The sequence below is a fragment of the Carcharhinus amblyrhynchos genome, chromosome 3 (genome assembly GCF_965287045.1).
Source record: "Carcharhinus amblyrhynchos chromosome 3, sCarAmb.v2.hapA, whole genome shotgun sequence".
NCBI classification, from domain to species: domain Eukaryota; kingdom Metazoa; phylum Chordata; class Chondrichthyes; order Carcharhiniformes; family Carcharhinidae; genus Carcharhinus; species Carcharhinus amblyrhynchos.
The window spans coordinates 113,436,761-113,463,536 of NC_137326.1; the positions used below are offsets into that span (position 1 = coordinate 113,436,761).

The window sequence follows — 26,776 nt, forward strand, 5'->3', positions numbered from 1 at the left end:
CCCACAACCCCATGCATTTACTCTAGCTAGTTCCCCTGATATTAAGGGATTATTTAGCCTAACCTGTACATCTTTGGATCGTGGATAGAAACTGGAGCACACCCACACAGACACTGAGAATGTATAGACTCTGCAGAGACTGACCCAAGCTGGGAACAAAACCTGAGTCCCTGGCGCTGTGAGGCAACAGTGCTAACCACTGTGCTGCCCTATTTGTTGCCCAAAGTATTACTGTGAAGGTATCAAAAAAAGGTGTACATTGATCCCTTGTTAATATTGTATCAGGTTAGAAGTGGATCTCTGATTAATTCAAAGTATTAAGCTTTAAATCTGGTAATAGTGGCTGTGTACATGGGGAGATGCTACACTGTTAAAGTGTACAGGGGATGGGAGGAGGTGTGCACTTTTCAGTCCATGCTATGTTTCAAAAGTTTCACTTGATACATATGCAGAAATGAAAAATCTCAAATTTGAAGGCAATACAAAATGCTTTTCAGTAAAGCTCAAAAACAGCACTTTTGTATATTTTAAGTCATAGAATCATGGAATACCTACAGCGAAGAAATTCAGTGAAGATCAGAAGATGGAAGATCAAACTTTATTTATCAACTATCTGCATACAAAACATATTGCACATCAACCAAACAAAACTGAAAATAAAAATAATCTAAGGACTCTAACAAATGTAGTTTACATGGAAAAATCGTTTCTCTGGAACTTAATCTTACAATAGTTGGATTATTTTGGCAATGACATCTACAACCAGTTTAGTGTAACATCCAAAGCATTGCTTGATTTTTAAATACTGTACATTTAATAAATAAACCAAACAAGCCCCTTTGTAAAACAGTCACTGCCAATCACATCCCAATGTCCCTGCAGATGTACAGATGCAAACGAATATTCTCCAGTGGTCTGCAATTTTCTCTACATACAGTATTAAAAAAATCTACAGAGATTTAGTAAAACTGACCAGTTTCCAGACTAGTATCACCTAGTATCCCTAATGTTAAATTTACAATTCAGTGCAAAATTTTGAAACTGCATTTTCTATTGTTTTCCTCAGATGAAGAAGTGGTTGCATATTAGAGAACTTGACAAAAAAAGCAGCCAATGCTTTAATCCAGTATTACAGTAAATGTCAATGATCTCCATCTCCAGAATAATCTGAAATTTATTTTGTTTCAAGACATTTCCCTACAACCAGCTAATTCTTTTAATTTTGCATCTACTGTCTGAAGGCACAACATCTGATAATGTATTGAGAACTTAACTAGGTGAAAAACAAATTTATACAAGTGTTTTATTCAAGAACCCTCCCCATCTCCATTCCAGTACGGAGGAACTAGAAAAAAAGTGCGCCGTAAAGTCTGGCAGTCCTTATTCTATCTTTGGCAAGCTTTTACAAGCACTATTAGAAAACGTAATTTATGCAGAATTGAATGATGATAGGTAATGTTTAAGAAACACCATTCACCACAACTTTAGTTCCATTTCCTTGGTAATCTTTTTGTTGGCTTTCCTTAGAAACCTTACATGTAGGAGCTTCATCACCAGAAACATTGTTCATTCCATTCATGGTCTTGAAAGCTGGAGATTGTTCATCAATCATATCCTCTTGCACCTGCAGAACATGTGTGCGAAGTAAAATAGTTAACTTGAGAAAGAGGCAAAATCTGCTCTTCAAACAACTTAATATTCAAAGTAGATACCAGAAAACGTAATGCAGAATTGAACAGGACAACAGTGGCACAGTGGTTAACACTGCTGCCTCATACTGCCAGGGACCCAGGTTCGATTCCGGACTCGAGTCACTGTCTGTGTGGAGTTTGCACGTTCTCCGTGTCTGCACGAGTTCCCTCCGGGTGCTCCAGTTTCCTCCCACACTCCAAGATGTATGGGTTAGGTTGATTGGCCATGATAAATTGCCCCTTAGTGTCAGGGGGACGAGGAAGGTAAAAATGTAGGGTTACGGGGATAGGACCTGGGTGAGATTGTTGTCAGTACAGGCTCAATGGCCTCACTCTGCACTGTTGATTCTATGACTTTATGACACAATAGCATTATACAGATTTCTCAATGTTAAGAAATCCTTCATTAATTGTTGATCTAAGATCACCTTTATTGTTAACATGCATAAATTTATTCACTAAGTGTAATTTTTCTTGAGAAGGGCAAATTATTGGAAAACCCAAACTAATTCCAATACTTGAGAAAATTGATTGAATGCATGTTTATTCTTGTATATAAACTTTCCTTTGAAAGGTCCTATCCTTGAAGCTGGCATTTTGTGTTACTCAATAAATCTTCCACAATTAAACTGCAATGCTGGAGCAGTGAGCAAATTTAAGGAGGAGTTAGATTTTTAATTGGTAATGGGTTAAAGGGTTATGGGGAGAAGGCAGGAAAATGAGGAGCATATCAGCCATGATCGAATGATAGAGCAGACTTGAATGGCCTAATTCTGCTCTCATATCTTATGAACTTATGAATCATGTTTTTCAATTACTTAGTAGATTTGTCTACAGACCCTAACTATATATACAAAGGATGTAACACAGATTACATAGCATATAGCTGGCCAAACAATTATATGCTAGTGTTCATTCTCCACACAGGCTTCATTATTGTTCTCCTGAATTGAATTTCATCAGCATGCATGTGGAAGTTGATTTACTGACTGCGTGACCAAGGCAAAACACACAGATTAGAAACAAAAAGGGACAAAGGTATTTGAGTAACACCAGAGGTGACATTGTGAGGAAGGAAGCCGTTGTTGGAGATCCATTCCTACTATTAAGATGCAGACAGTGTAACCATGGACCTGGACAAAGCAAAGGCATTAGAAGAGAGTGGCATATTGAACTATGTCAAAAGCTACAAACTGGTCAAGAAGACCAATAAGTTAGAGATAATGTAATTCATCATCTTAGCAAACACTGTACAGATGCAATAAGACTGGAACCAGAGGAAGGATTCAAATATGGAGCTTCAGGAGAAGACACATTGGAAGAGGAAAGAAGGGCAAGAGATGAGGTAGCAATTAGAAAAAAGATGGATCAAGAGTGCATTTATGAGAACAGGATGTTGATTAGCAGATTTCTAAATTGCCAAACCAAAGATTCAGGAAATAAGGATAAAATATAGTCAGAAGGTTGATTCTTAGTGTCATGGATCTGTTGAGGAAATAAATGGAGAAATACAAGCTTTTCAATCTAGCAATAAGAAGCTTTTCATATAAGTATGAAAATTAAGAGAATGGAAATAGTTAATACAGATTATTACTTTAAATTAAACCGTGGGAGTAGGACTACTAAAGATAAATCCAGGGCCAACGTCAATAACTTTTTGAGTGTGAGATTAACGTGCAAGCATTTAGGAAATAACAATGCTATAATGCAGGAGGCAGTGTGTGGTGATGGTGGCAATGGAGCACCTGTTAATTTAATAGAGAAGGGGCATTTCTTCAAAATAGGGTTAAACTGGGAAAGAGAAGATATACTCATGTTATGCCAGACTAAGGATTGCTTGATGCGGACACTAGTTGACAGCCTCGAGTTGTTGAAAAGGGAGAAGTTCATTCCTGATACTACCAACTAGTTGCTCATTTTTTAGTGCATAAGTGTGAAATGCTGAAGGGATCACAGCAGAAACCAGTTGGCCGTGACCAATAATTTAATGATAAAGTAATCCACTACACTTGTTCTGACAACTTAAATTGCAAATGTTAGATTTTTTTTGTTCAACTTTGCATCAATTCTGAGTATTTGTAGAAAGAATAAAAGCATTATAAAATTCCCTAGAAAACTATTCATTTCACAACCCAATGTAATTCAGTACTATGTAAAAACACAGTTTCAAATTCTACAACTAAGCTGGTGCCAAGTGTACATCTTTGTATCCCTTTAGGGAGCCTGATGTTTGGCCTCTGTAAATTGCGTCCAGATTGCACCAAGGAGGGGGCACCCCAGTTTCACTGCAGGGTGTCAACAAAGCATGGGGAAAAAGCAATTACGAGTGATAAGTCCAACTTGATCAATGTAGAGAGCTAGAGGCTGTCTCCGATGGTGGAAGATCCATCATGTCCACTCGAGAGCCACCATGTACCTCAAGTTGAGTAGCCCTCATTGAATAAGATGCTGATCTGCCACAAAATCTGCTTAAATGAGCACTTGGGGCTTAGAGTCTCTGGTGAGCAAATGGACAGAATCCATTGCACCAAACAAACAAAAGAAATAAATAAAGATAACTCTGATTGTCAAGCTGGAATGTTAGGATTAGCTGCAAAGGACTAACAGGCAACTGTAGCTGGTTGATAACCCGCGCAAGACACTCATGATTCACATGGAACCTGAAGGGCTGAATATCTTCAGAGCATCCCTACCAGACAGCAGGCTTGCCAATTATTAATCGCTTGAAGAAAAAACATTACATGTTTATCTAGCTGGGGAGAGTTCAGGGAAATGTGTGAACAAGCTAAGGGTTCACTACAAAGAACTCACTACCTTTAATGATAGATAGAACCCTCTGCAAATGGCTGAGAATATGCACTCTTCATCCACCTCTCAAACTCTGTCAGTTAAGCTCATGAATACTCTGCTCCACCATAGTACTCCACTACAGATGCAAAAACCAGTTCTACAAGGAGCATGACACTATCATCAGCAGAATCCCTAAGTCAGAACATCTTTAAATAATCGGAGGATTTCAATACAAGAATGGGCACAGGCCATGAGGCATGGATCTCCTGCCTCAGACATCATGGTCTGAATCATTGGCACCAGTTGGATCTGACCATCATCGATGTGACTCTGTGAATAGCATTCTCAACACATTCAACTAACACAGCACTGACTGTGATACCCACTCCCTGGTGTGCACTAGAGTTGTGGATGCAACCATTGTAGCTTTTTCACTCTGCAGAAATGTCAGTCGTATCACCTACTCAGACAAAAACAACAGTTCTGTGACTTGACTGTAGTCAGCAATCCCAATAATTTAATGATAATCAAAGTAATCCACTGCATTTGTTCTGACAACTTAAAATGCAAATGTTAGTTTTTTTTGTTCAACTTTGCATCAATTCTGAGTATTTGTTAGAAAGAATAAAAACATTACAAAATTCCCTAGAAAACTATTCATTTCACAACCTAATACAATCTGCAAAGTGAAATGGAATAAACTTTGAGAAACACCTACGAAATCACACACTGAAAATATGGGAAACAAGAACTGAAAAATGCTGATGGTTTGAGGCTAACATCACTGTTGGAGCTGGTCATTGGAACCAAGCGGTTTGCTCCTAATTATAAAAGAGAATCAAGCAAGAAAACTCAATGCACAAAGTAGTCTCTTGAAGTAAAGCCCAACAGATTGCTTGGTGATGCTCCAATGACTATTGGTTATAACTCTTGTCAAAACATCCCCGTATTGGAGGTATTGTCTTATGAAAAAAAGGTAGAACAGAAATTACTCTATACACTGAAATTTAGATGAATGCATGATCTCACTGAAACATAGAGGATTCTTAAGGAGCTTGACAGAGTAAATGCTGAAAAGATGTTTCCCCCATGGGAGAGTCCAAGACCAGAGGGCATAGTCTCAGAATAAAGGGTGCCAATTTACGACAGAGTTGAGGAGGAATTTCTTCTCCCGGAGGTTTGAGTGTCTTTGGAACTACTTGCCACAGAAAGCCATGGGGGCAGAGTCAATGTACATACTTAAGGCTGAGACAGACAGATTTTTGATCAGTGACGAAATGAAAGATTACAGGGAAAGATAGGAAAGTGGATGTGAGGAATGTTGGATTAGCCATGATCCTACGAATGGCGGAGGAGGCTTGAGGGGCCAAATGGCCTACTCCCATTCCTTACGGTTTTATATCTTTTGACAGAAAATATCTGGGATGTATAAGGAATCAAAAAGGTGATCAGCAATGGAACTCTATTTGATTTGCACTCGAGGGAGAATATTGTCACCAAGAAAGCTCTAGACAGCACAGAAAGCCTGTCTGTCATGGCAGAGCTGGATACCAAACTCAGAATGGAGAAACTTAGAAAGGCTATTGACTCACTTGTCAAGGGTAAAGCTGCAGGTTTTGATTCTTTCCCACTTGATCTCGTCAAGAATAAGAAACTGACACTTCTGCAGTATATCTGCACAAACCTTTTGGTCTCTGCTGAAGGAAGCAGTGTCCCAGAATGTACAAGCTGGAAAAACTGTGACCCTTTACAAGAATAAAAGCAACTGCAACAATAGCGACAGCTATCTCCTTGATGAGCAATGCAGGAAAAGTATTTGCCTGGTCAGACTGCAGACCTTGGCTGAACAATCTGAGGGGAGGGTGACTGCCCTTGACATCAAGGCAGCATCTGACTAAGTGTGGCATCAGGGAGCCCTATCAAAACTGAAGTCAATGGGTATCAAGGAGAAAATTCTTCGTAGCATAACTAGCAGAAAGGAGGATGAATGTGATGGTTGGGGTTGGAGGTCAATCATCTCAGTTCCAGGGCATCCAGCTGAAGTTCCTCAGGATGGTGTCCTAGGCCCATCCATTTTCAGCAATGATCTTCCTTTTAAGGACAGAAATGGAGATGTACGCTGATGATCACACAATGTTAGACACCATTCGCAACTCCTTGGATAACTGAGCAGTCCATTTTCAAATGCAGCAAGACCTGGACAATATCTAGGCTTGGGCTGACAACTGACAAGTAATTTTTGCGCCACACAAGTGCCAAGCAATGACCATCTCCCAACGAGAGAATCAACATTGTCCATTGACATTCAGTGGCATTAACATCACTGAATCTCCCCCATAATCGGCATTCTGGAGGTTAGCATTGACCAGAAACTGAACGAGACCAGCCTTATAAATATTGTGGTTACAACACTAGGTCAGAGGCATTCTCAGTTCAATCAACTAAAGAGGTAAGACCTGGGCAATTTATATATAATGCAGGAGAAAGAAAACTGAACAGTTATCATGTTTGCTACCTCAGATGCACCTTGAGCACATCTTGGTAGCATAAGGTCAGAACTGGTCAGTAAGCCCTCTCCTAACCCAGTATTTTATTACATGCAGTGTACTTTATTTCCTGAATTCAGCGCACCATAATGGAGAGACAATCGAGTCAAGCTGCCAGTTTTGGGTCTTATACCTTCCATTTACTTTGGGAAGAAACAGCTGTGCATATTCAAGGTTGATATTAATGCAAACAGTTAGTGCTTTTTAGCCAATATAACTGTTTGCAAATTTAAACGTGGATATTAAGTGATGGAGTCTACTGTAAAAACTTGAATGCCCCAATTATATTGCACAGCTAGCATTTGTGTAACGCAAAAATTTTACAAAAATCTGAAAATTTGCATCAACATCACCACCGAGGTGAATTTCACACCTCTGACTCTGTGCTTGGCTATGTTTTACACTTGAAGTTCAAAATGAACTCATCTGACCAACTATACAAACTTAAATTTCTTTTGATAGAAAATTGCTGACTATTCTGTCAATTATCTGAAACAAAAAAAAATTCAGAGGCTAGTAAACTTCCCATAACCACACACATTGATGCCTTTCTTATTCTGTAGCAGTGCATGTGGTCAATGCATCCACGTGACCCATAGCAGACACGACTGCGACATCAGTTCTACTACCATCTTTTTTTATTCATTCGTATTGCTCAAATTCTTACCAAGGTAGTTGCATTTTTGCTGGTTGCAAGATTCTCTTTAGGCTGGGCCCGTTGCCGGCTCTGTGATTCCGCACGAGATATGTAATCAGCTACAGTTACTGTCATTGAAAACAAAAAACTCTTTATACACCTCATTTTGTATACTGCCAGATGAATTGCATGGATTAATGTTTTTGCAAGCATCTTCTGCACAAGTTTGCAACCATTTTAATTTAGTCAAGCACTTCCTATTTAGTCTAAACAAGACATGTCACTGTTACATGCAATATTGTCATACACAGTGCATTCAGGATTAAATCAAAGGTTTAGAAAAGGCCTTGAAGAAGTAAAAAGTAACTTTTTTATCCAAGTTATTATTAACTATAATGAAGACATCTTTTGCACTTTCCTGATGTACAAATCTGTTATTTTTGTTTAGGTGCACTACCATTGTTTACCCAGCAATTAATTTCTAAACTGTTCATTAAATTAACTATTACTAATCAAAGTATTTCCCATACTTAAAGTAGTAACTTAAGTTTGGTGATAATTTAATGTGATAATTTGAAAATCCTTTAATTAAATGTTTTTGTTTGAACAGAAATTTAACACTGGAATTAAAACTACTCCTTAATTTACAAATTAGGTTTTACCTGCTCCTAAGCACTTACTACTTTTAACATACCCAAAATACTTCAGCCATCTAATATGCATACTTCATTCTCAAGTGGGCAATCAGTAACTTGCGTGTCCAAGAGATACTCATAGTCTAAGAGTATCTCTTGGACACGCAGAATCAGGCCACTCGGACCATCGAATCTGCTCCGCCATTCAATTACGGCTGACATTTTTCTCATCCTCATTCTCCAGCCTTTTGCCCCCCCATAACCCAGTCCCCTTATTAATCAAGCACCTATCTCTGTCTTAAAGATACTCCATGACCTGGCCTCCACAGCCTTTGCTGCAAAGAGTTCCACAAATTCATCACTCTCTGGTTGAAGAAATTCCTCCTCATCTCTGCTTTAAAGAATCGTCCCTCTAGCCTGAGGTTGTGCCCTCTGGTTTTAGTTTTAACTATTAGTGGAAACATCCTCTCCATATCCACTGTATCCAGGCCTCGCAGTATCCTGTAAGTTTCAATAAGATCCTCCCTCATTCTTTTAAACTCCAACGAGTACAGACTCAGTGTCCTCAACCATTCCTCATACGACAAGTTCTTCATTCCAGGAATCATTCCTGTGAACCTCCTCTGGACCCTTTCCAAGGCCAGCACATTCTTTCTTAGATATGGGGCCCAGCAACTTAGATTTTAAATTACTCTGAAATAATTGGATAAAATTAAATGAAGTAATTTAAAAGCACACAGAATCATAGAATATTACATCATGGAAACTGACAAATGTCAAGTCCTCACCATTACTTCAGTTTTTATGACTGTCACCATATAAATCTGATCCCAATCTCCTGCTCATTCCCCTTACCCTTCAATATTTCTTTCATGCAGCTGTAACTCCTTGAAAAAGTATTATTAACTATCAAATATTGATTGCATCAAGGAAATTCCATATTTGGAATTTCTACCAGCACATCCTGCTTCTAATTTGGCTATATTTTAATTTTTAGATTTTACAATATATTTAAATTCAGAAAGTTTGAATAAGCTGAATGGTGTGGGTGAAGAAAGCCCAAGTTGTTTTTACATCAGGTGAATAACAAACAAGTAATGTGATACATCTAGTTATAACAAATGAAATTTCACTTTTCTCATGTTTAGGAATTAGCTCAACAGATATAAACAGAACACAATGGTATTAAGTATTGCAACAATAAAAGTGAATATGTGGCTGACCAATGCCACTCTACTGAACAAAGGGGATGTTCATTTTAGTGCAGATCTGATATGGTTGAGATATAATTATTGTCAACTTGCATGTACCTGGATATTTTCAATCCAGGTTAGTTTTAAACATGCAACTGACACGATTCAGGCACTTCTCATAAATTAGACATTAAATTGCATTCAGACAACTAGCTTAAATCAGGAATACTGAATACAGCCAAGCAAGTACAATTATCAGAAAAGGCGGTAACATGGATTTTATGTTCTCAACAATTTTTCCCCAGCAGCTCACAGAATCACTAAAAAATCAAAGCTAACATTCAGTCTTCTCAAATACTCTGCCTGAGTGCACATCTGGATCATCCTGTACTTCTGGTGTTTTAATCACCACAGAAACGTCCACAATTTAGAATGTACAACAAGGAATTGTAAATTTCAGAAATATACTATCCTTTCAAGGAGCGAACGTGGAAAGAGTTCTAAACCCTTTTCCCTAGAATAGCAAGATAAATAAGCATGCCAAGCAATGATGAAATCTAATCCCAACAAGTGTAAAGCACAGCATATAGGAATGAATGGGCAACACGTTTACTTCATCAACAGCGCAAAAAAGGAGACATCAGAGATGGGCCGGAATTTTATCAGCATGCCCACCTGAATGGCATTCTCCGTTGGCCTCAGGCGGGATCTTACGAGCCTCAAGTGGGCAAGGCGGTAAAATTCTGGCCATAATCTCACAGGTATTCAAGTTAGTAAAGGAAATGACAAAGGCAAATCCAAACTATTTGATTTAAAGAAACTAGGATAAGAAAACTAGTTCCAACTGACAAAAGGTTAAATTTAAGACTGGTAGCTGCATGCAAAGACCGCATGCAATTTCAGCATATGAAATAGACTTCCATATTAAATGTATTAAGAAACAAAGTGGATGCTGCAAAGGGGAGCGGAAGGCAAAAAATAGAGCGGATTTAACATCTTTCTAAAGTAACAGAAAATGCTGGATTAATGTTAACTCCATTTCTCCACACAGATACTGCCAGAACTGCTGAGTTTATTCAGCACTGTTGTTCAGATTTCTAGTATTTGCAATATTTGTTTTTATTAACATTTTGCTATATGGATGAATTTGCAAAGATTCCATGGTGTTCTTCATCCCAAATTATCTGATGTTGCAATACATAATGGTTTGGATAAATACCAAAGTGCACTACAGCTGGTGAGCTCATGTGATATTAATTTATGTTTCTTAAATTCCTAAAGCTATTGATTGTCTGGGAGAGATAATTGATCATATGCCCTATAACAACTGGTTTATGAGATGCTGTTTTACAATTGCTCTGCACAGCTTAAACAAAATCAAAAAGAAGACAGGTATAGTATGATTACACAACACACATACACACACTCGTAACATGTTTATTACATCAGCTGTGCATCACAACCATCCCATGCAGTTTAGGAAAATAAGCATTCAAACATGAACACCTTGCACGATATTTCATTTGGAAGGCCGTTTCTTGTGGTCAATAGTATTATTGCAAATGTTTTTTCAATAAGTAGAAAATTTATATCCTAGTGTTAATTTATCAATAGTTTTTGCTTTAAATCAAAAGCCATGATCACTAAACACATCAAAATGAGATACTACAGATGACTGCAAAACAGATATGCAAATTGATTATGCATCCATGTGCTTTTTTTTACAATAATACACTACTTGAGTTTTTAAAAAAAGAGTTGTGCTCTCAAATTTCCAACATTAAATGTTCTCAATCTTGACAGCTGAAAGATGGGATTGGAAAGTTTTGAAATTTGCCAAGAACAGAACAAAAAGGTAAACCAATCTTCCCCTTTAGGTTGTCATTCAACCACAAGTTAAATCCTGGTACTGAAAGAGGTAGGAATAGTCGCAGTTGAGAAATAAAAACACATTTTTTGTTGTAAACCAAACTTGCCACTGTTTGGCTGAGTCATTTAATGTCCTTATATCCCTTTGTAACCTTATGTTTTTAACTACACAACTTAGAACACCACCTAATTTAGCATCATCTGCTAACTGATATGCAACTTGATCCAAGTCATCTATACGCAGAAGCAGCTGCATGTCACAGCATTCTATACAAAATTCTAATAATATAGCTACAGTCTCCATTTTGCCCACTTCTGTCTCTTAAGTATCATGAAGACGTCCAAAATCTGGGCAGGACTGCACCTGCAAACAAATTCTGCCTACTGATAATTTAATTGGAACCAAGATTTTTCTTATCCTAAATTGTTTACAGTGTTTTTTTTCCTTTCACCTTCCAATTTCTAAAAGCAATTTTGTTTTATATTAGTCTGGATATTGCAATTTGGCTGTGCAAACCTAAGCTAGCTGAAGTATAGATAACTATCATTACAAGAGCTCTTGAATTATAGATAATCTTAACTGCTGACTCCTCCAATCATATTAAAGAAGATGGGAATATTGTCAATGCTGGTGGATGTGATGTGATTTACTGCCTGTTCAAGGATGCAATTTTCTGAATGAGAAATGCAATAGAATGTTTTCCCCATCTTTGTCAGGTTTCATAGTGCTTGTCCCATTGTTTGGGAACCAGTGCATCTTCTAAATAATTTGATGTGGCAGAAGCTTTTTCAGAATATGATCAAAATATTTATCTGCGCCCAACAAACAAAATTACCTGACCTGATTTTGCTTTTCTTCAGAAAGAGAAAGTTTGCTCTTCTATTCATTTTTTATTTATTTAAGCATCTTTTGCATGTTCTTCCATTCCTTAATGTTATAAAGGCATCCACAAGCTATTCATTTTTTTCAAAACAAATCCAGCTGCTTTGAAGAAGCTGAGTCAAAGTTGCATCTATTCCATCTTTGCTAATAGTTTCAAACCTATTTTAACTATTAAAGGTAAAGCCACCAAAGTCCCAGATAACTATAAGCTGAAACATGAATTCCAAGACCACCATAGTTATACAGTGATATATAATTGAAAAGGAAAGGTTTTCAGGCTCCAGGATTGGCACGTACTGGCATGGCTGTTTTAAAGGACTGGCATAGGCATGATGGAACGCATGCACGCACACACAACACAACTTTAAAGTTGTGAAATCAACAATACTCTTAACAAGCATCCTGGCTGGGGTCAACTGAGTACAGACCTGGGACTTTCCTGGCATTGGCCAGACTCAGAGACTTCAGGGTAGCACAATGTTAGCACTGCTGCCTCACAGGACCAGGGACCCGAGCTTGATTCCCGGCTTCAGTCACTGTCTGTGTGGAATCTGCATGTTTTCTCCATGTCTGTGTGGGTTTCCACTGGGTGCTCCAGTTTCCTCCCACAGTCAAAAAAACGGTGCTGGTTAGGTGCATTGGCAATTGTATCCGAACAGACACCCGAGATTTTCACAGTAACTTCACTGCAGTGTTAATGTAAGCTTACTTGTGACACCTAATAAATAAGCTTAAAGTCAATTTTAAGTCATCTGGGAACTCTAACTTTACACAATATCTAGAACTGCATCCGAAAGTTTATACTAAGCATTTACCCAGCAACTAGAGACTCTTCAGCAGTACATACTAAGGCATGGTGTAATCAAGCACATGATGTGCTTACTTGGAAGCCAAATTATGTTTAACATCTGTCCCAATAGGTACATTTCCCATTCTTTTCTTCCTTACATCTTTGAAAGAATTACCAATTAAAGATGGCCCTTCTTTAATATGGGATAATCAAAAGTTAAAATTTTGTGTTAGATTTTCAAAATAGGTTTACCACGCACAAGCAACATGACTCATGAAACTGTGGTTAGGGTTTATTGAATTAGATAAACGGGAACAGTGACAAACAATTTCCAAAATTTCAAAACTCCAAACACCCTAGCATGCTAGTTATGGCTGTTACCTTGCTGGCTGTCTCTGCTCAGAGAACTTTCAATTTGACCACGTAAACGACGTCTGCGGCTACGATTACGCCGCTGTGGTTTTCTTTCATTATCATCTGCAAATGTAAAGTGTGATGTAGGCTTTCTCTTTAATATTTTATTTACAAAGCAGTCTATGCTTGGAGTTAATTCAAATAAAATTCTAGTTGACCAAGTACAATCTTTCAAATTATACATAAATTTGATACATACATACCTAAACCATTCTCATTAACTGAAGCACTGTCAGATTCTGTCATTCCATCAATCATTGTAGCATCATCGTCTGTCCTACGCCTACGCGATCTCCTGCGGCGGTTTGTACTGCTATGAGATTCACTACCATCAGTGTCTGCTGTTTGGTCCGTTTCTGTGTTGTCTGTGTTGTCTAGCAAACTGTAAGGATTACTATCTGGATCCTTGAACACTGAGGGGAAAACAGATATTTTGATGAAAACACTATGCTGACATCCTTCATGTCTTTTTTCAAAGATCTGAATTGTAGATTTTTTATTTCTTAACAGCATCTGAGCTACGATACAAGGGTCTGCAAGCAATAGCCATAGATTAAATGCTAAACAATAAAAAACTAGAATCCTCAATTATGATAAACTGTTGAATATTAATTCACTATATTACTTAATCATAAAACCACAGACAGAAAACTCCCAAAGAAAAGGCCTTGACAGAAAACGGACACTTACTGGCAGTCCCAAATAACTTGATATAAACTACTCCTTGAAACCACAGACGTGAGTAAAGAAGCTTTTAACACGTCAAACCAAGTTACAACATAAAACACTGTACAGATAGGTAACAACTAGACAGTTGGTTAAAAAAAAGCTTTTGTTTAATGCAGATTTCTTTACAAAGCATAGGCAGTGGCACAAGTCTGGGACTGATTGCTAGTAAGGTTTTATCCCAAGGATAAAGAGGTTTCATGACTTTTATGAATGCTGGCCATTAGACGGAAACACAATAAAAAGTCTGACAACACCAGGTTTTAGTCCAACCGATTTATTTATTTATAAATAAATCGGTTGGACTAAAACCTGGTGTTGTCAGACTTTTTACTGTGTTTACCCCAGTCCAACGCCGGCACATCCACATCATTAGACGGAATCCAGGAATTCAGAAATTGGGGTGGTGTCAGAGAAAATGAAATCATGGTGTGTCGTCAACTGTCATAGGATCCTTGATCTTCTAGGAATGTTTCCAATTATGGCTGGCAACACTAGTCAGGTACTGACTGCTGAGCTGTTAACAACCTCCTTTCCATAACTTCCCTTCATTTAAAACATTAGCAGCTGCAGTACATGGAGGAAGGGATCCAGGACAAGAGTCTGCAGGATATTAATTCTTGTCTCTCCTCACCACTTATTCCTTTCCCCCCGCCCTGCATTTAAGAACGAACTAAGCCAATTCGCCTTTCAAGTTTGCTCGGTGGTTCATCAAGCTTGAGGATATTCTCCAACTTCAATTCCAACTTCCTGCACTATTCCTTAATACCTAAAAATCCACCAAACTTTGAGTTGAATATAGTCAACAACTGAACATCTATAGCTCTCTGGTAGAGAATTCCAAAGACTCACAAACCTTTGAATAAAGGAATTTCTCATCTTATTCTCAAATGACCAACCTCTTATTCTGAGGCTGGGGCCATGTTCTCAATTCCTTGATGTGGATGTGCCGGCGTTGGACTGGGGTAAACACCGTAAAAGGTCTGACAACACCAGGTTCAAGTCCAACCGATTTATTTGATAGTACACTCACTAGCTTTCGGGTTAGTCCCTTCGTCAGGTGAATAGTGAGGGTTAGTCACCTGACGAAGGGACTAACCCAAAAGCTAGTGAGTGTACTATCAAATAAATCGGATGGACTTAAACCTGGTGTTGTCAGACTTTTTACTCAATTCCTTGGACAGGGACAACATTTTCTCAGCATCAAATCAATTAAGCTTCTTAATAATTTTATATATTTTAATTAGATCCCCCTACCCACCACCCCAGGATCCAGTCTAGGAAACTTTTAATAAAACAAGGAGGAAACCTTTAGCGTACTCCCTCTATTAATAAGCAACTCCTTCCTTGGGTAAAGGGGCTTCCTGGTGCAGCCTCACCAAGGCTATACATAATTGCATTAAGACTTCTTCCTTTTTGTAGTCCAAAACCTTTGTAACAAAAGCTAACATACCACTTATCTCCCCAATCACCTGCTGTACCTGTATGTCAGCTTTATGACTTGTGTACAATATCACCCTGATCACTCGGAATGCAGACATTTCCTAGTCTCACCATTCAAAAGCTATTTTGTTGTTTTATTTTCCGTACCAAAAGATAGTTATAATAAATTGGTCTAAAACGTTGGTTTAATATTATGAGAGTACTGTGTCCAATTCTGGGCATCACACTCTGGGAAGAACATTAAAGCATTATAGAGGGGACAAAAAAGATTAGAGAATAATTCCAGGGACGAGGAATTTCAGTCACCTGGAGAGAGCGATGAAGCTGGAGCTGCTCTCCTTGGAAAAAAGAAGATTAAGAGATTTGAGGGGTGATAAATTTTGAGGAATGGGGACAGAGTAAATGGGGAGAACCTGTTTCCAGTGGCAGAAGGATCAAGGACATCAATCGGTAAATGAATGAACAACATTATGAAAAAAATCTTGACACAGCGAGGGATTAGGATCTGGAATGCAGTGCCCTAGTGTGGTGAATGCAGATTCACTCAAGGTCTTCAAAACAAAACTGGATAATTATCTGAACAGGATAAATTTGCAGAGTTTCAGGGATACAGTTGTGAGTTGTTCTTGCAGAGACCTGGTACAGGCACAACATGTAAAAATGGTCTGGTGTTGTAATCATTCTATAATTTTGAAGATTTCATGCTTCCCACATCATATTCCACCTGCCACATTCTCGTCTATTCACCTCATCTATCTACATCCCTCTGCAATCTCTGCAAATGCAGAGAATACATAGTTAGGTGGGAATCTAAGCAAATACTCACATTCTTCACTTTGTCATTGATATTGTTTACAAATAGCTAAGGCCCAAGTACTGATCCTTACAATACACAACTAGTTTTGGCTTGACAATGCAAAATAGTCCCATTTATTTCTTCTGTGTTTCCTGTCCATGAGTTAATCATCAATCCATGCTATTAACCCCAATCCCATGTGTCTAACTTAATACATCAATCCTTGTAGCACCTTATAAAATGTGTTTTGATCATTTGTACTGCATTCACTGGATTCTCAGTATCCACAGTAAGAAGTCTGACAACACCAGGTTTAAATCCAACGAGACTTCTTACTACTGTCAGACTTCTTACTGTGTTTACCCCAGTCCAACACCAGCATCTCCACATCATTCTCAGTATCCATCAGATCACAGAGGCCTCACTATCACACAGCTCTGTATAATGCAAGTCAGTCTGTCACCAAAATTTTCATTTCAATAGCATCTTATCCAATGTGGTATTTAACCATACAAGTCAGGAAGATGTGCAGCTTAGCATCAGAGCTCTGCTGAAAAGTAGTAAAGGCATTTCAGTTGAGCTCAGCACCCATGTTAAAAAAAGGCAAATTTATTTATGTTGCTGTGCTAGTGCATATATCTGTAAGTATTAAGAAAGATTAGAATGGGCTCAGCTGTGATGCCCCACATGCTTGAAGAGACAACAAGTAATCATTGCCTGGACCTAACCCACTATTCTTTTTGCTGAATCTGGTGAATCTAATAATTCATTCAAAATACAGTCACACCATCCTCCTTCTCATGATGATACATTTTCTTTTCCTTCCTCAAATCTGACCACAAATCACACCACCACCACCACCTTCCCCCCGCCCCAACCACATGATGAACATTGCTGTCCACTTTAAAAAAAGGAACAATTAAAAGCAATTATTTAATTATAACAATCTAATTATTTGGTTGATTTTACAAGCGGCTTCTCAGCAATGTCCACATCCCATTAAAAAATTAGGAAAAAAGAAATAATTTATTTTGGAGTGTGAGGACTGGAAACTGTCAGGATGTACATGCAATATTGGCCCTGACACCGGCAGATTATTTTATTTAAGAAAACGTAGTGTCAAGGCTGGACTCCAAGCTATGATGGTTAATTGACAGCTTTCAGTGAAGTTATCATTGTTGGAATATGTACATGCATCATTTTTAATGGGAGGATTAATGCTGGAAAGCTGGATTATGTTGGACGCATGCACGCACAAACACTCACCCCTCCCTCACACACCGAAGCCTGCTCTGAGTTCTGCGCCAAGGCCTGATTCTGATCTGAGACCTACTGTCCCCAACACTCTGTTGCCCATGCTCATCCAATCAGAGGCTGTATTTTCCAGAAGCCAGAGTCTTATTAGACAAGCAGCCCCATAGCATTTTCAAATTTTACACAGGAATCTGCCTGCCATGGAACCCCAGGAACCTCTTGCAACACCCTAAGATTTCTTGAAACCCAGCGTGGGAAACCCTGAGGTAGACAATGGCCTATTTCTAAGTTCTTGCATAACCTGGTTTTAAATATACATGTGCACAGAACTGTATTTTCCCCATTCAACAAGATCTGATTGTGCTGTATAACCACAGAGAACAATTTGTGTTATGGTGGTAATATAACTAGTGAATACAAAGCAGAATTTTCAGGCTAAACTGGATTCAAAATCTATGCATAAAAAAACTTACCTGAACTAATAGATGAATGTCCGCCCCGTGGTCCTCCTCGACCTCTGTTGGATTGCCCTCCACCTCGCCCTCTCCCTGCTCCAGGCCGCCTTCGATTATCACGATGTGGTCTTGCATCCCGATCATCTTCAGCAGCCAGTGACCAATCACTTAGTTCATCCCTTCTTTCAGATTCAGTCTCTGAAGCATTTGATAATTCTGAATTTGTACCTATGTGATCAATAAATATAATAGACTGTAGCTATGAACATAAATTTGAGTCCATATACAATTATTCTGGGTTGTCCAATAACACTTCAAAAAAAAAACTCATCATCTAAGAGGACAAGCAGTACAATTTAAGATGCCTTTCAATTGTTTGAGATGACCTTAAACTCATACCTTGTTACAATGTCGAACAATAGAAACAATCACTACTGATCTGAGACACTGCATAATCTTGAAGATATTTAAAATCAGTCACCCGTTAATCTCAATTCCAGTGAAAAGCCCTACCCTTACACAAAAATAATCACTCACTATTTGTGAAATCCAAATGAGCCTTCAATACATCCTTCTATTTGCCATTTTATATTCCAACTAACATTCAAATCTGTAGTATTGTACCCCCCTGATTTCCAATTCCAAATCATTCACAGATGCCAAACAAACAATAACATCCCCAAAACACTGATCGTGTGTAAATGGTCCAATAATTTAATCTTACTCATTAACTTTGCTTTCAACAATCTCAGTAAACATTCTGAAATCCATTAATACTGCAATGTGTCACCAATTTTTGGTCTCTTTATTGACAGGCCATATTTAGCTGGATCTTCAGGATATCTAGCCAACACTTTCCTCATCCCACAATCAAACTTAGATCTACCTAGCATTAAGACAGTAATTTGAAAATGTGATCACAAGCTGAATATGAAACGTTACATGAAACAACTTGTCAAGGAGTTGTCATTTGAACAGGGGCAGCATTGGATCTCGTCGTAAGCAAAGAACAGGTGGCAATGGAGGAAATGTCAACAGAAAATCTTGCAGTGCAAAGAATTACGGTGGGTGTGTTTATGTCAAAATAGTTTTAACAAATATATTTTAGAAAGGCAGATGGATGGGATTAATAGCACCTTTAGAGAGAAACAGCCAAGAAAAAAGTTAATACAGAGAAATACTACTGCATATTAAAGCAATACATATCACTTAGGCTAAGAATATATGGGGAACACTGGAAGTAATGCAGGGAAGAAGGTAAAAACACTGCTCCCAAAGTGCAAAACTTCACAGAGAACAATGAATTGTGGAAAGTAAGTGAGTTTAAAGAAAATGGACATTGAGATTAAAGTGTTGGGGCCTCTGTTGTTTGTAATATGATTTGGAGGAAAATGTAGGTCGTTTGATTAATAAATTGGCAGATAATACAAAAATTGAGGGAGTAGCGGACTGTCAGAGGATACAGCAGAATATAAATCAGCTGGAGACCTATGCCACAGAATGGCAGACAGAATTTAACGCAGGCAAATATGAGGTGCTGCGATTTGGAAGGGTTACTGCAGAAGGAAAATATACAGTAAATGGTAGAGCCCTCAGAAATATTAGCATAAAGAAGGATCCAAGAGTGCAGATCCCCAATTCCCTGAAGGTGGCAATTCAGGTGAACAAGGTGGTCAAGATGACGTATGGCATGCTGGCCTTCATCGGTCAGGGTGTTAAAGAAAGGTTGAACAAACTTGGATTGTTTTCACTGGAGCATCAGAGGATGAGGGAGGTGGGTGGGGCCTGATAGAGGTTTGCAAGATTACGACAAGTTTGGATAGAGTGGATAGTCAGAGTCTTTCTCCCAGGGTCAAAGGGTCAATTGCTTGGCATAGATTGAAAGCAAGAGGGGGAACGTTTAAAGAGATGTAAGGGTGGTGAATGCCTAGAACGCACTACCAGAAGTGATAGCAGAAGTAGATTCTATAACAATGTTCAAGACGCATCTGGATTGATACAAGAATAGGCAGGGAGTAGAGGGATACGGATCACATAGGGGCGTAGAAGAAAATGTTAGATGAGAGAGGCATCTGTTTTGGTACAGATTTGGTGGGCCAAAGGGCCTGTTCCTATGCCGTACTGTTCTTTGATCTTGGCAGTGAAGCAATGATGTTAAAAGTAATCAGCTTTTCACAAGACATTGTGATGGAGTCAGTGGTCAAGGCTTGTATTTTTTTTGAGAAAGTACCCACCCAAAAGGAGAGACCAGAAAGAGAAACTTGCCCTGTCAGTTGTGAAAAAAACTAAGGCTAAAACTGAGATTGGAAACCAAAAACATCTGGTTGAAACAACTAAGCTTAATGATCCTATGTTGAGTAGATTGCTGAGCCAGTTTATAAAACCGGATTGTGATGAGTGGGCGGCACACTGGTTAGCACTGCTGCTTCACAGCGCCAGGGACCCAGGTTCGATTTCTGGTGACCATGTGGAGTTTGCACATTCTCCCAATGTCAAAATGGGTTTTCTCCAGGTGCTCCGGTTTCCTCCCACAATCCAAAAACATGCGGGTTAAGTTGATTGGCTATGCTAAATTGCTCTTTAGTGTTAAGGGGGCATCAGGGGAATTAGTTGGGTAAATCTGTGAGGTTACAGGAATAGGGCCTGACTGGGATTGTCGTTGGTGCAGGCTCAATAGGCTGAACAGCCTACTTCATTGTAGGTATTCAATGATTCTATGAAAACCTGTCTTAGTCATATCTGCCATTTAACATGCAATTTCTAGGTTATAACTGGCCACAACTTGCCTGTTAATTGAAGTTTAGCTTATGCCGATTCTAGGTTTTAGAACACATTTACCCATGATAGTATACAGTGTTTGCTTTGTATGACTCTTGTATTATAAAAATTATTTTGTTTTAAACCGTGGATCCTTGTGGCTTCATTCTTTAAGTAACTAGGATTTTGGATTTCTTCTTTTTCCCTAATAAAAGTTATTAGCCTCATTTAAGATGGTAACAAAATACATATTAATGACTTTGATAAAGGGTTAAGAATTTTTTGTCTAAGTTTGCAAATGACACTTAGAGGTACAGTAAATTGTACAATAAGAACAGGGAGTTTCATAAAGTCAGCCGGATAAACAATGGTAGGTGAAGTTCAAAATGAGGAAGTGAGATCACCCACTCTGATCCAAGAAAGGCAAACTGGAACATTTTATTTGGAATAGATCAGGACTGTAAAGGAGAAATAAAGGGTTTAGAAGCACAATGGGAACGCATACACACAAAGCTAGTGCACCAATACTGAAGTAATAACCTGTACTTCAAAAAGGGATTCAAAGCAAGGATGTGATGCTTTCATTGTACAGAACCTTCATCAGAATCCATTTACAGTACTGCAATTAGTTCTGGGCCCTGAAGCTCAGGAATAACATAACAGCTTTGGAATTCAATAGAATGGATAAATTATTTCCTGAAACATAAATCCCGAACAGAGGAAGTGGGCACAACATCAAAGTTAATCTAATTGGAAAGAAATCAAGAAGCATATTTTCACACAAACTGAGAGATCTGGAAATTTTTCCTTCAGAAGACTGTGGATTTCAAGACCAAGACTAAGACATTATCATCAGGTAAAGGTATCAAGGAGATGATGAACAAGCCAGAATGCAATTGCCTTAGCCACATGCTAATGCAACGTAGAACAGGCTTGAGAAGCTAAGCAACCTGCTCCTGCTTCTATATTCTAACAATCTGACTTGTGCTGAGAATCAATTAAAGGCTTATTTTCAATTTAGTAGTGCTGACATGCCAAAATGTCATTAGCAGGTTGCAAGAGAGATCACACTTGAGGCTATTTACATCAGACAAGGGCTTGGGGACTATCATTCCCTGGTTCATTTTCCTTCTAAGAAGCCTCTCAACGCCAGGTTAAAGTCCAACAAGTTTATTTGGTAGCGAGAGCCACCAGCTTTCGGAGCACTGCTCCTTCTTCATGTGAGTAGAAGTTCTGTTCACAAACAGGGCACATAAAGACATGAACTCAATTTACAAAATAAGTGTTGGAATGCGAGTTTTTACAGGTAATCAAGTCTTAAAAGGTACAGACAGTGAGAGTGGAAAGAGGGTTAAGCGTAGGTTAAAGACACATGTATGTCTCCAGACAGGACAGTTAGTGAGATTTTGCAAGCCCAGGTAAGCCATGGGGGTTACAGACAGTGTGATATGAACCCAAGATCCCAGTTGAGGCTGTCCTCATGTGCGCAGAACTTGGCTATCAGTCTCTGCTCAGTGACTCTGCGTTGTTGTTGACAGCTGTCCTTTTCTCAACCATGGTGATACATTTTCTCTTTTCCTTCCTCAAGCCTGACCACAAACCACACCACTGCACCCCCCCACCCCCCCAACATTGTCACTGACAACATAGAGTCGTTAAGCAGAGACTGATAGCTAAGTTCCATACATGAGGATGGTCTCAACCAAGACCTTGGGTTCACATCACTACCTGGGCTTGCAAAATCTCACTAACTGTCCCGGCTGGAGACAATTCACACCTCTTTAGCCTGTGCTATACCCTCTCTCCACTCACGTTGTCTATACCTTTAAGACTTGATTATCTGTAAAGACTCGCATTCCAACCATTATTTTGTAAATTGAGTTTGTGTCTTTATATGCCCTGTTTGTGAACAAAACTTCCATTTACCTGACAAAGGAGCAATGCTCCGAAAGCTAGTGGCCTTTGCTGCCAAATAAACCTGTTGGACTTTAACCTGCTATTCTGAGGCTTCTTACTGTGTTTACACCCGTCCAATGTCGGCATCGACACATCATTCTCCTCGACAGTGCCTTGATCAGAACTGACCTGCCTGGTTTGAATATGAAACAAAAATGTAGCAGTTAGCCACTAACATTCTCTGCTGCATTCCCTATGGCAATAAGTCCACCAATCAGATTCCACTTGTCAACCAGTCAGCATACTCTTCTCAGGTGTTGAAGTATTGTTCCTTTTACTATTAGTCTATCATGTGCAGTTGTCCTGATAAGCGCAAAATGAAAAGTTTGATACAAGTTTCTTTTTTTCAAGAAATACTCACGTTCTGTACTACCAAATGATTGTTTTAGATAATCTTAGACTCACAGACCTTAAAAAGAGAGTTATTAGCTTTTAAAACCTGTTATGTGCTCTGCACAGCCTTATTCTGTCCTGCATTTTCCTGTTATGTCAAACTTTCCTAACTTTAATAAAGGACCAAAGCTTTGGTTGCAGCCCCCTCCTCATTCCATCAACTCCATCCACCTCCTAAATCAGGCTGAATAACGGCATAAAAAATCTTAGTGTTTGACCAGTAGCTCAGTTTATTTACATTTTCTCTCTAACTGCTTGCATCTACTTGCATATCTTTCTGCAAAATGATTTTCACGTATCTGTTATTGATAAAACACTACTCACTTTCATATGTCTAGCCTCAAGTTCTCCAGTGTCACCCTTCCAGCTTCCATATTTTTCTTGAGTTCTCTACCTGAAGACAGGTTTATGTGCCTAACCATGGCAAAGTCATTGGTTTTACTAAGGACACAGAGGAGGTGAGCTCCAAATCTATGTCAACCAGAATGAGAATTGAATCAGTGTTTTTGGCATTAGTCTGATCCATACACTAGCTATCTGGCCAACTGAGTTAAATACCCACACACCCCACTTCAAAGTGCAGTTGCTCAGATCATTATTTGACATTATTGTCCTCGGCTCCTTCCTCACTGGCCTCTAAAAGGTTCCTTCTCCCAAACCACTGAATTTTAAATCCACATTCCCATAGTCAAATCCCTCCATGATCTTGCTTCACAATACCTCTAACATCCTTCAACCTAACATTCCCTTCTGCATTCTTCATCCCTCTCACTCAATGTTTTCTAATTCAACTTCTGCAATAAAAGATTCCTGGCTTGGGTCACTGTCTGTGTGGAGTTTGCACATTCTCCCCATGTCTGCAGGTGGGTTTCCTCTGGGTGCTCCTGTTTCCTCCCACAGTCTATCCATGTGCAGGTTAGGTGGATTAGCATGCTAAATTGCCCCTTAGTGTCAAGGGGGACTAGTTAAGGTAAATGGATGGGGGTGTGGGAATATGCCCACAATTGTGAGATTGTGATTGGTGCAGACTAATGGGCTGAATGGCCTCTTTCTGCACCATAGGATTCCATGATAAAAGAATGAGTCCAACTGGTCTGTAATATCCTCACTTATTCCTTCCTTCGTTTTGAGAGGAATGTCACATTTGCTACTCTTCAGTTTCTAGACTATTTTCTTTTCCATAGAATTTTGGACAATGATATGAAGCTACCTTACTTCGCTCCTAGATTTCTTACAGATATAAATTAATTTCACATTATACATAAAGCAACCATTTGCCCAATTTCCACTACATTGCTGTACTGAAATAAAAACTGAAAATGCTGGAAAAATTCAGCAGATTTGGCAGCATCTGTGGAGAGAAGTTAACATTTCAAGTCTGTATGACTTCTTCAGAGTTGATGCTGCAATGAATATATATTTGTCAGCTGAAGTACCTTAACCAAAATCAACATGAAATTAAAATTTTAGTTACCGTAACCAGAGGTATAATTTGGACCTCGGCGACCACGTCCACGATAGGATCTGCTACCATGAAGTGAGGAAGCAGTACTCTCATCAGTAATATAACCCTTGTCCTTCTCTGGCCGACTTGTCACTGGCCTATACCCCATGCCAATCTGCCGAAGCTGCTCATCAATTTGCAATCGGTCCATTCTCAGCTGCTCTACTTCCTAAAATGGGTAAAATGCAAGGCAAATTAGAAAGATCATGATTCCTACAACTAATTGAGAAATTCAGCATACCATATTTCATTGGTACTAATGAGAGAAAATAAATTCTGGAGGTTTAATTTTGTTATACAACAAAAAAGGAAAGAAAAGGATGATGGGAGGAGATCAAAAAGTGGCGAATAAGAAGGGTGTAATTTCTCATTCAGAAATGGAAGAATTTTCATTTTTTGCATTAGACTCCATGAGAAAACAATGTTTGTTCCTGCATCATGAGTAATACCACAGCGATCCTCTGGTCAACTAATTTATTTGAACCAGAATAAAGCATTTAACCTAGTGAATACTGAAAAGATTTTAATAAATTAGAATTTCAATTCACTTTTAGAATACATGAATAACTGCACAAGGTTCAGGGAATCGATATAATCCACAGTCCGCAAATCCACTGCGGAAAACATGAACAGCAATCCCCAAAATGCATTTTGTTTATTAGAATACGTTGCTTGGGGAGGACGGGATTGTCATTTTGCAGAATATAAAACTTGATTACACAGATGATTAGGGGAACAGTCATATTTGTTTATGAAGCAAGCACAACAAACGGTATATGGAGGTTGCACTTAAAATCCTATTGTTAATGTAATAGGTTTGAGCTTCATCCTAGATTGATGGCCCTTTTGCTGATATAGATTGATTGTGTTTAAACAGTAGTTGACATGTCTCCATGCATTACAGCAGTCACAATTTCAATGATCCGAGCAGTCTCAAAGACATTGTGCACCAAATGCAAAATGGGGAACAGCAACCACCTTCCAAAGACAAGAATTAAAAGCCAAAATTAAGATGTACAAGACTCTGCTGCAGAATTATAAGCCACACAGAAGAATTTATTAAGGTTCAGTCAAAATTATGACCTTAATTGCAAATAATAAAAATAGACAAGGTAATCCAAACACCAAAATCTAAAATTTATCTGCAGCAGGGACTGCAGGAGATGCAATCATTAAAAGAAACATCTGAAGCATAAGGTGCACAACCATGTTTACTTTGCCCCTATGTTGATCACATCTTTGTTTTATTGACATTTACTTTCATGATGACTAGGAATCTGCAAACAAGGGGAAAAGGGCGAAAGACAGTGAGAGGGCAGAGCATCCTTGCGGTATTATATCTGGTATAAAAGTCCCAAGAACTAAGATTCAGCATCGTTGCCTCTTTCATAAGCAGACTCGAGTCCCCTATAAACAGAGGTGTTTTAATGAGGCTTAGGAATGAAACAAGACCCTTGCCGTTGTTTTCCAGCTTGATAAAATATATCAGATCTGCCACACGACCACCATTTTTGGTGCACAGGTTAGAAATACATAAGGGGCTATAAAATGACAAATTTATTTTTACATTAAACTGATAAATGAAATGGTAGATTATAAACAATTTGTATAAAACATGTACTATTCTCCTCGAAATGTCATGAAATAAAGACATTTCTACACTATTTCTCAATGTAAAGCTGATCCCTGAAAGATGTTCATTCCCTTCTTAAATTACCAAATGCTACGATGGAGCCACTGATCTAACTCAGAGCACCCCCCCACCACCCGCCCCCCACCCCACAACTGCAGCCTGACTCAAATTAAAACTCAAGTATATTCTTATAAGCTTGTAATCAGATACTCCTGGCCACAGGAGTGTCCATCAAAAGGACAACAAGAATCATCAGGTTTACATCTCTCTCAGATCCAAATCAACAAATACTGGTTGAACTGATCCTTTTATTATAGCTGTTTTCTTGCATTTAATTGGTTTCAGTTTTGCCCCCAAGTAAATTACCATGCCAACACTGTCTCCAGTGCTCGCTTGCTGGATTTGTCTCCT

The 26,776-nt window shown here is 38.7% G+C and overlaps 1 protein-coding gene across 4 annotated transcripts in view; it reads right to left on the bottom strand.

The window, feature by feature from the left end:
- Positions 1-584: 584 nt before the first annotated feature.
- The window catches only part of fxr1 (FMR1 autosomal homolog 1), a 73,492-nt gene continuing 47,300 nt past the window's right edge, over positions 585-26,776 (bottom strand). The window contains exons 12-17 of one of the 4 annotated variants that reach the window (XM_080185747.1): positions 24,703-24,901; positions 18,141-18,350; positions 13,652-13,861; positions 13,416-13,511; positions 7,695-7,792; positions 585-1,624 (exon numbers count right to left, since the gene is read on the bottom strand). In XM_080185747.1, coding sequence (XP_080041873.1) covers positions 1,460-1,624; positions 7,695-7,792; positions 13,416-13,511; positions 13,652-13,861; positions 18,141-18,350; positions 24,703-24,901 — 978 coding nt within the window. In that variant the 3' untranslated portion in view covers positions 585-1,459. The remainder of the gene's footprint in view (positions 1,625-7,694; positions 7,793-13,415; positions 13,512-13,651; positions 13,862-18,140; positions 18,351-24,702; positions 24,902-26,776) is intronic. The other 3 variants (XM_080185748.1, XM_080185749.1, XM_080185751.1) reach the window with 3 other exon arrangements.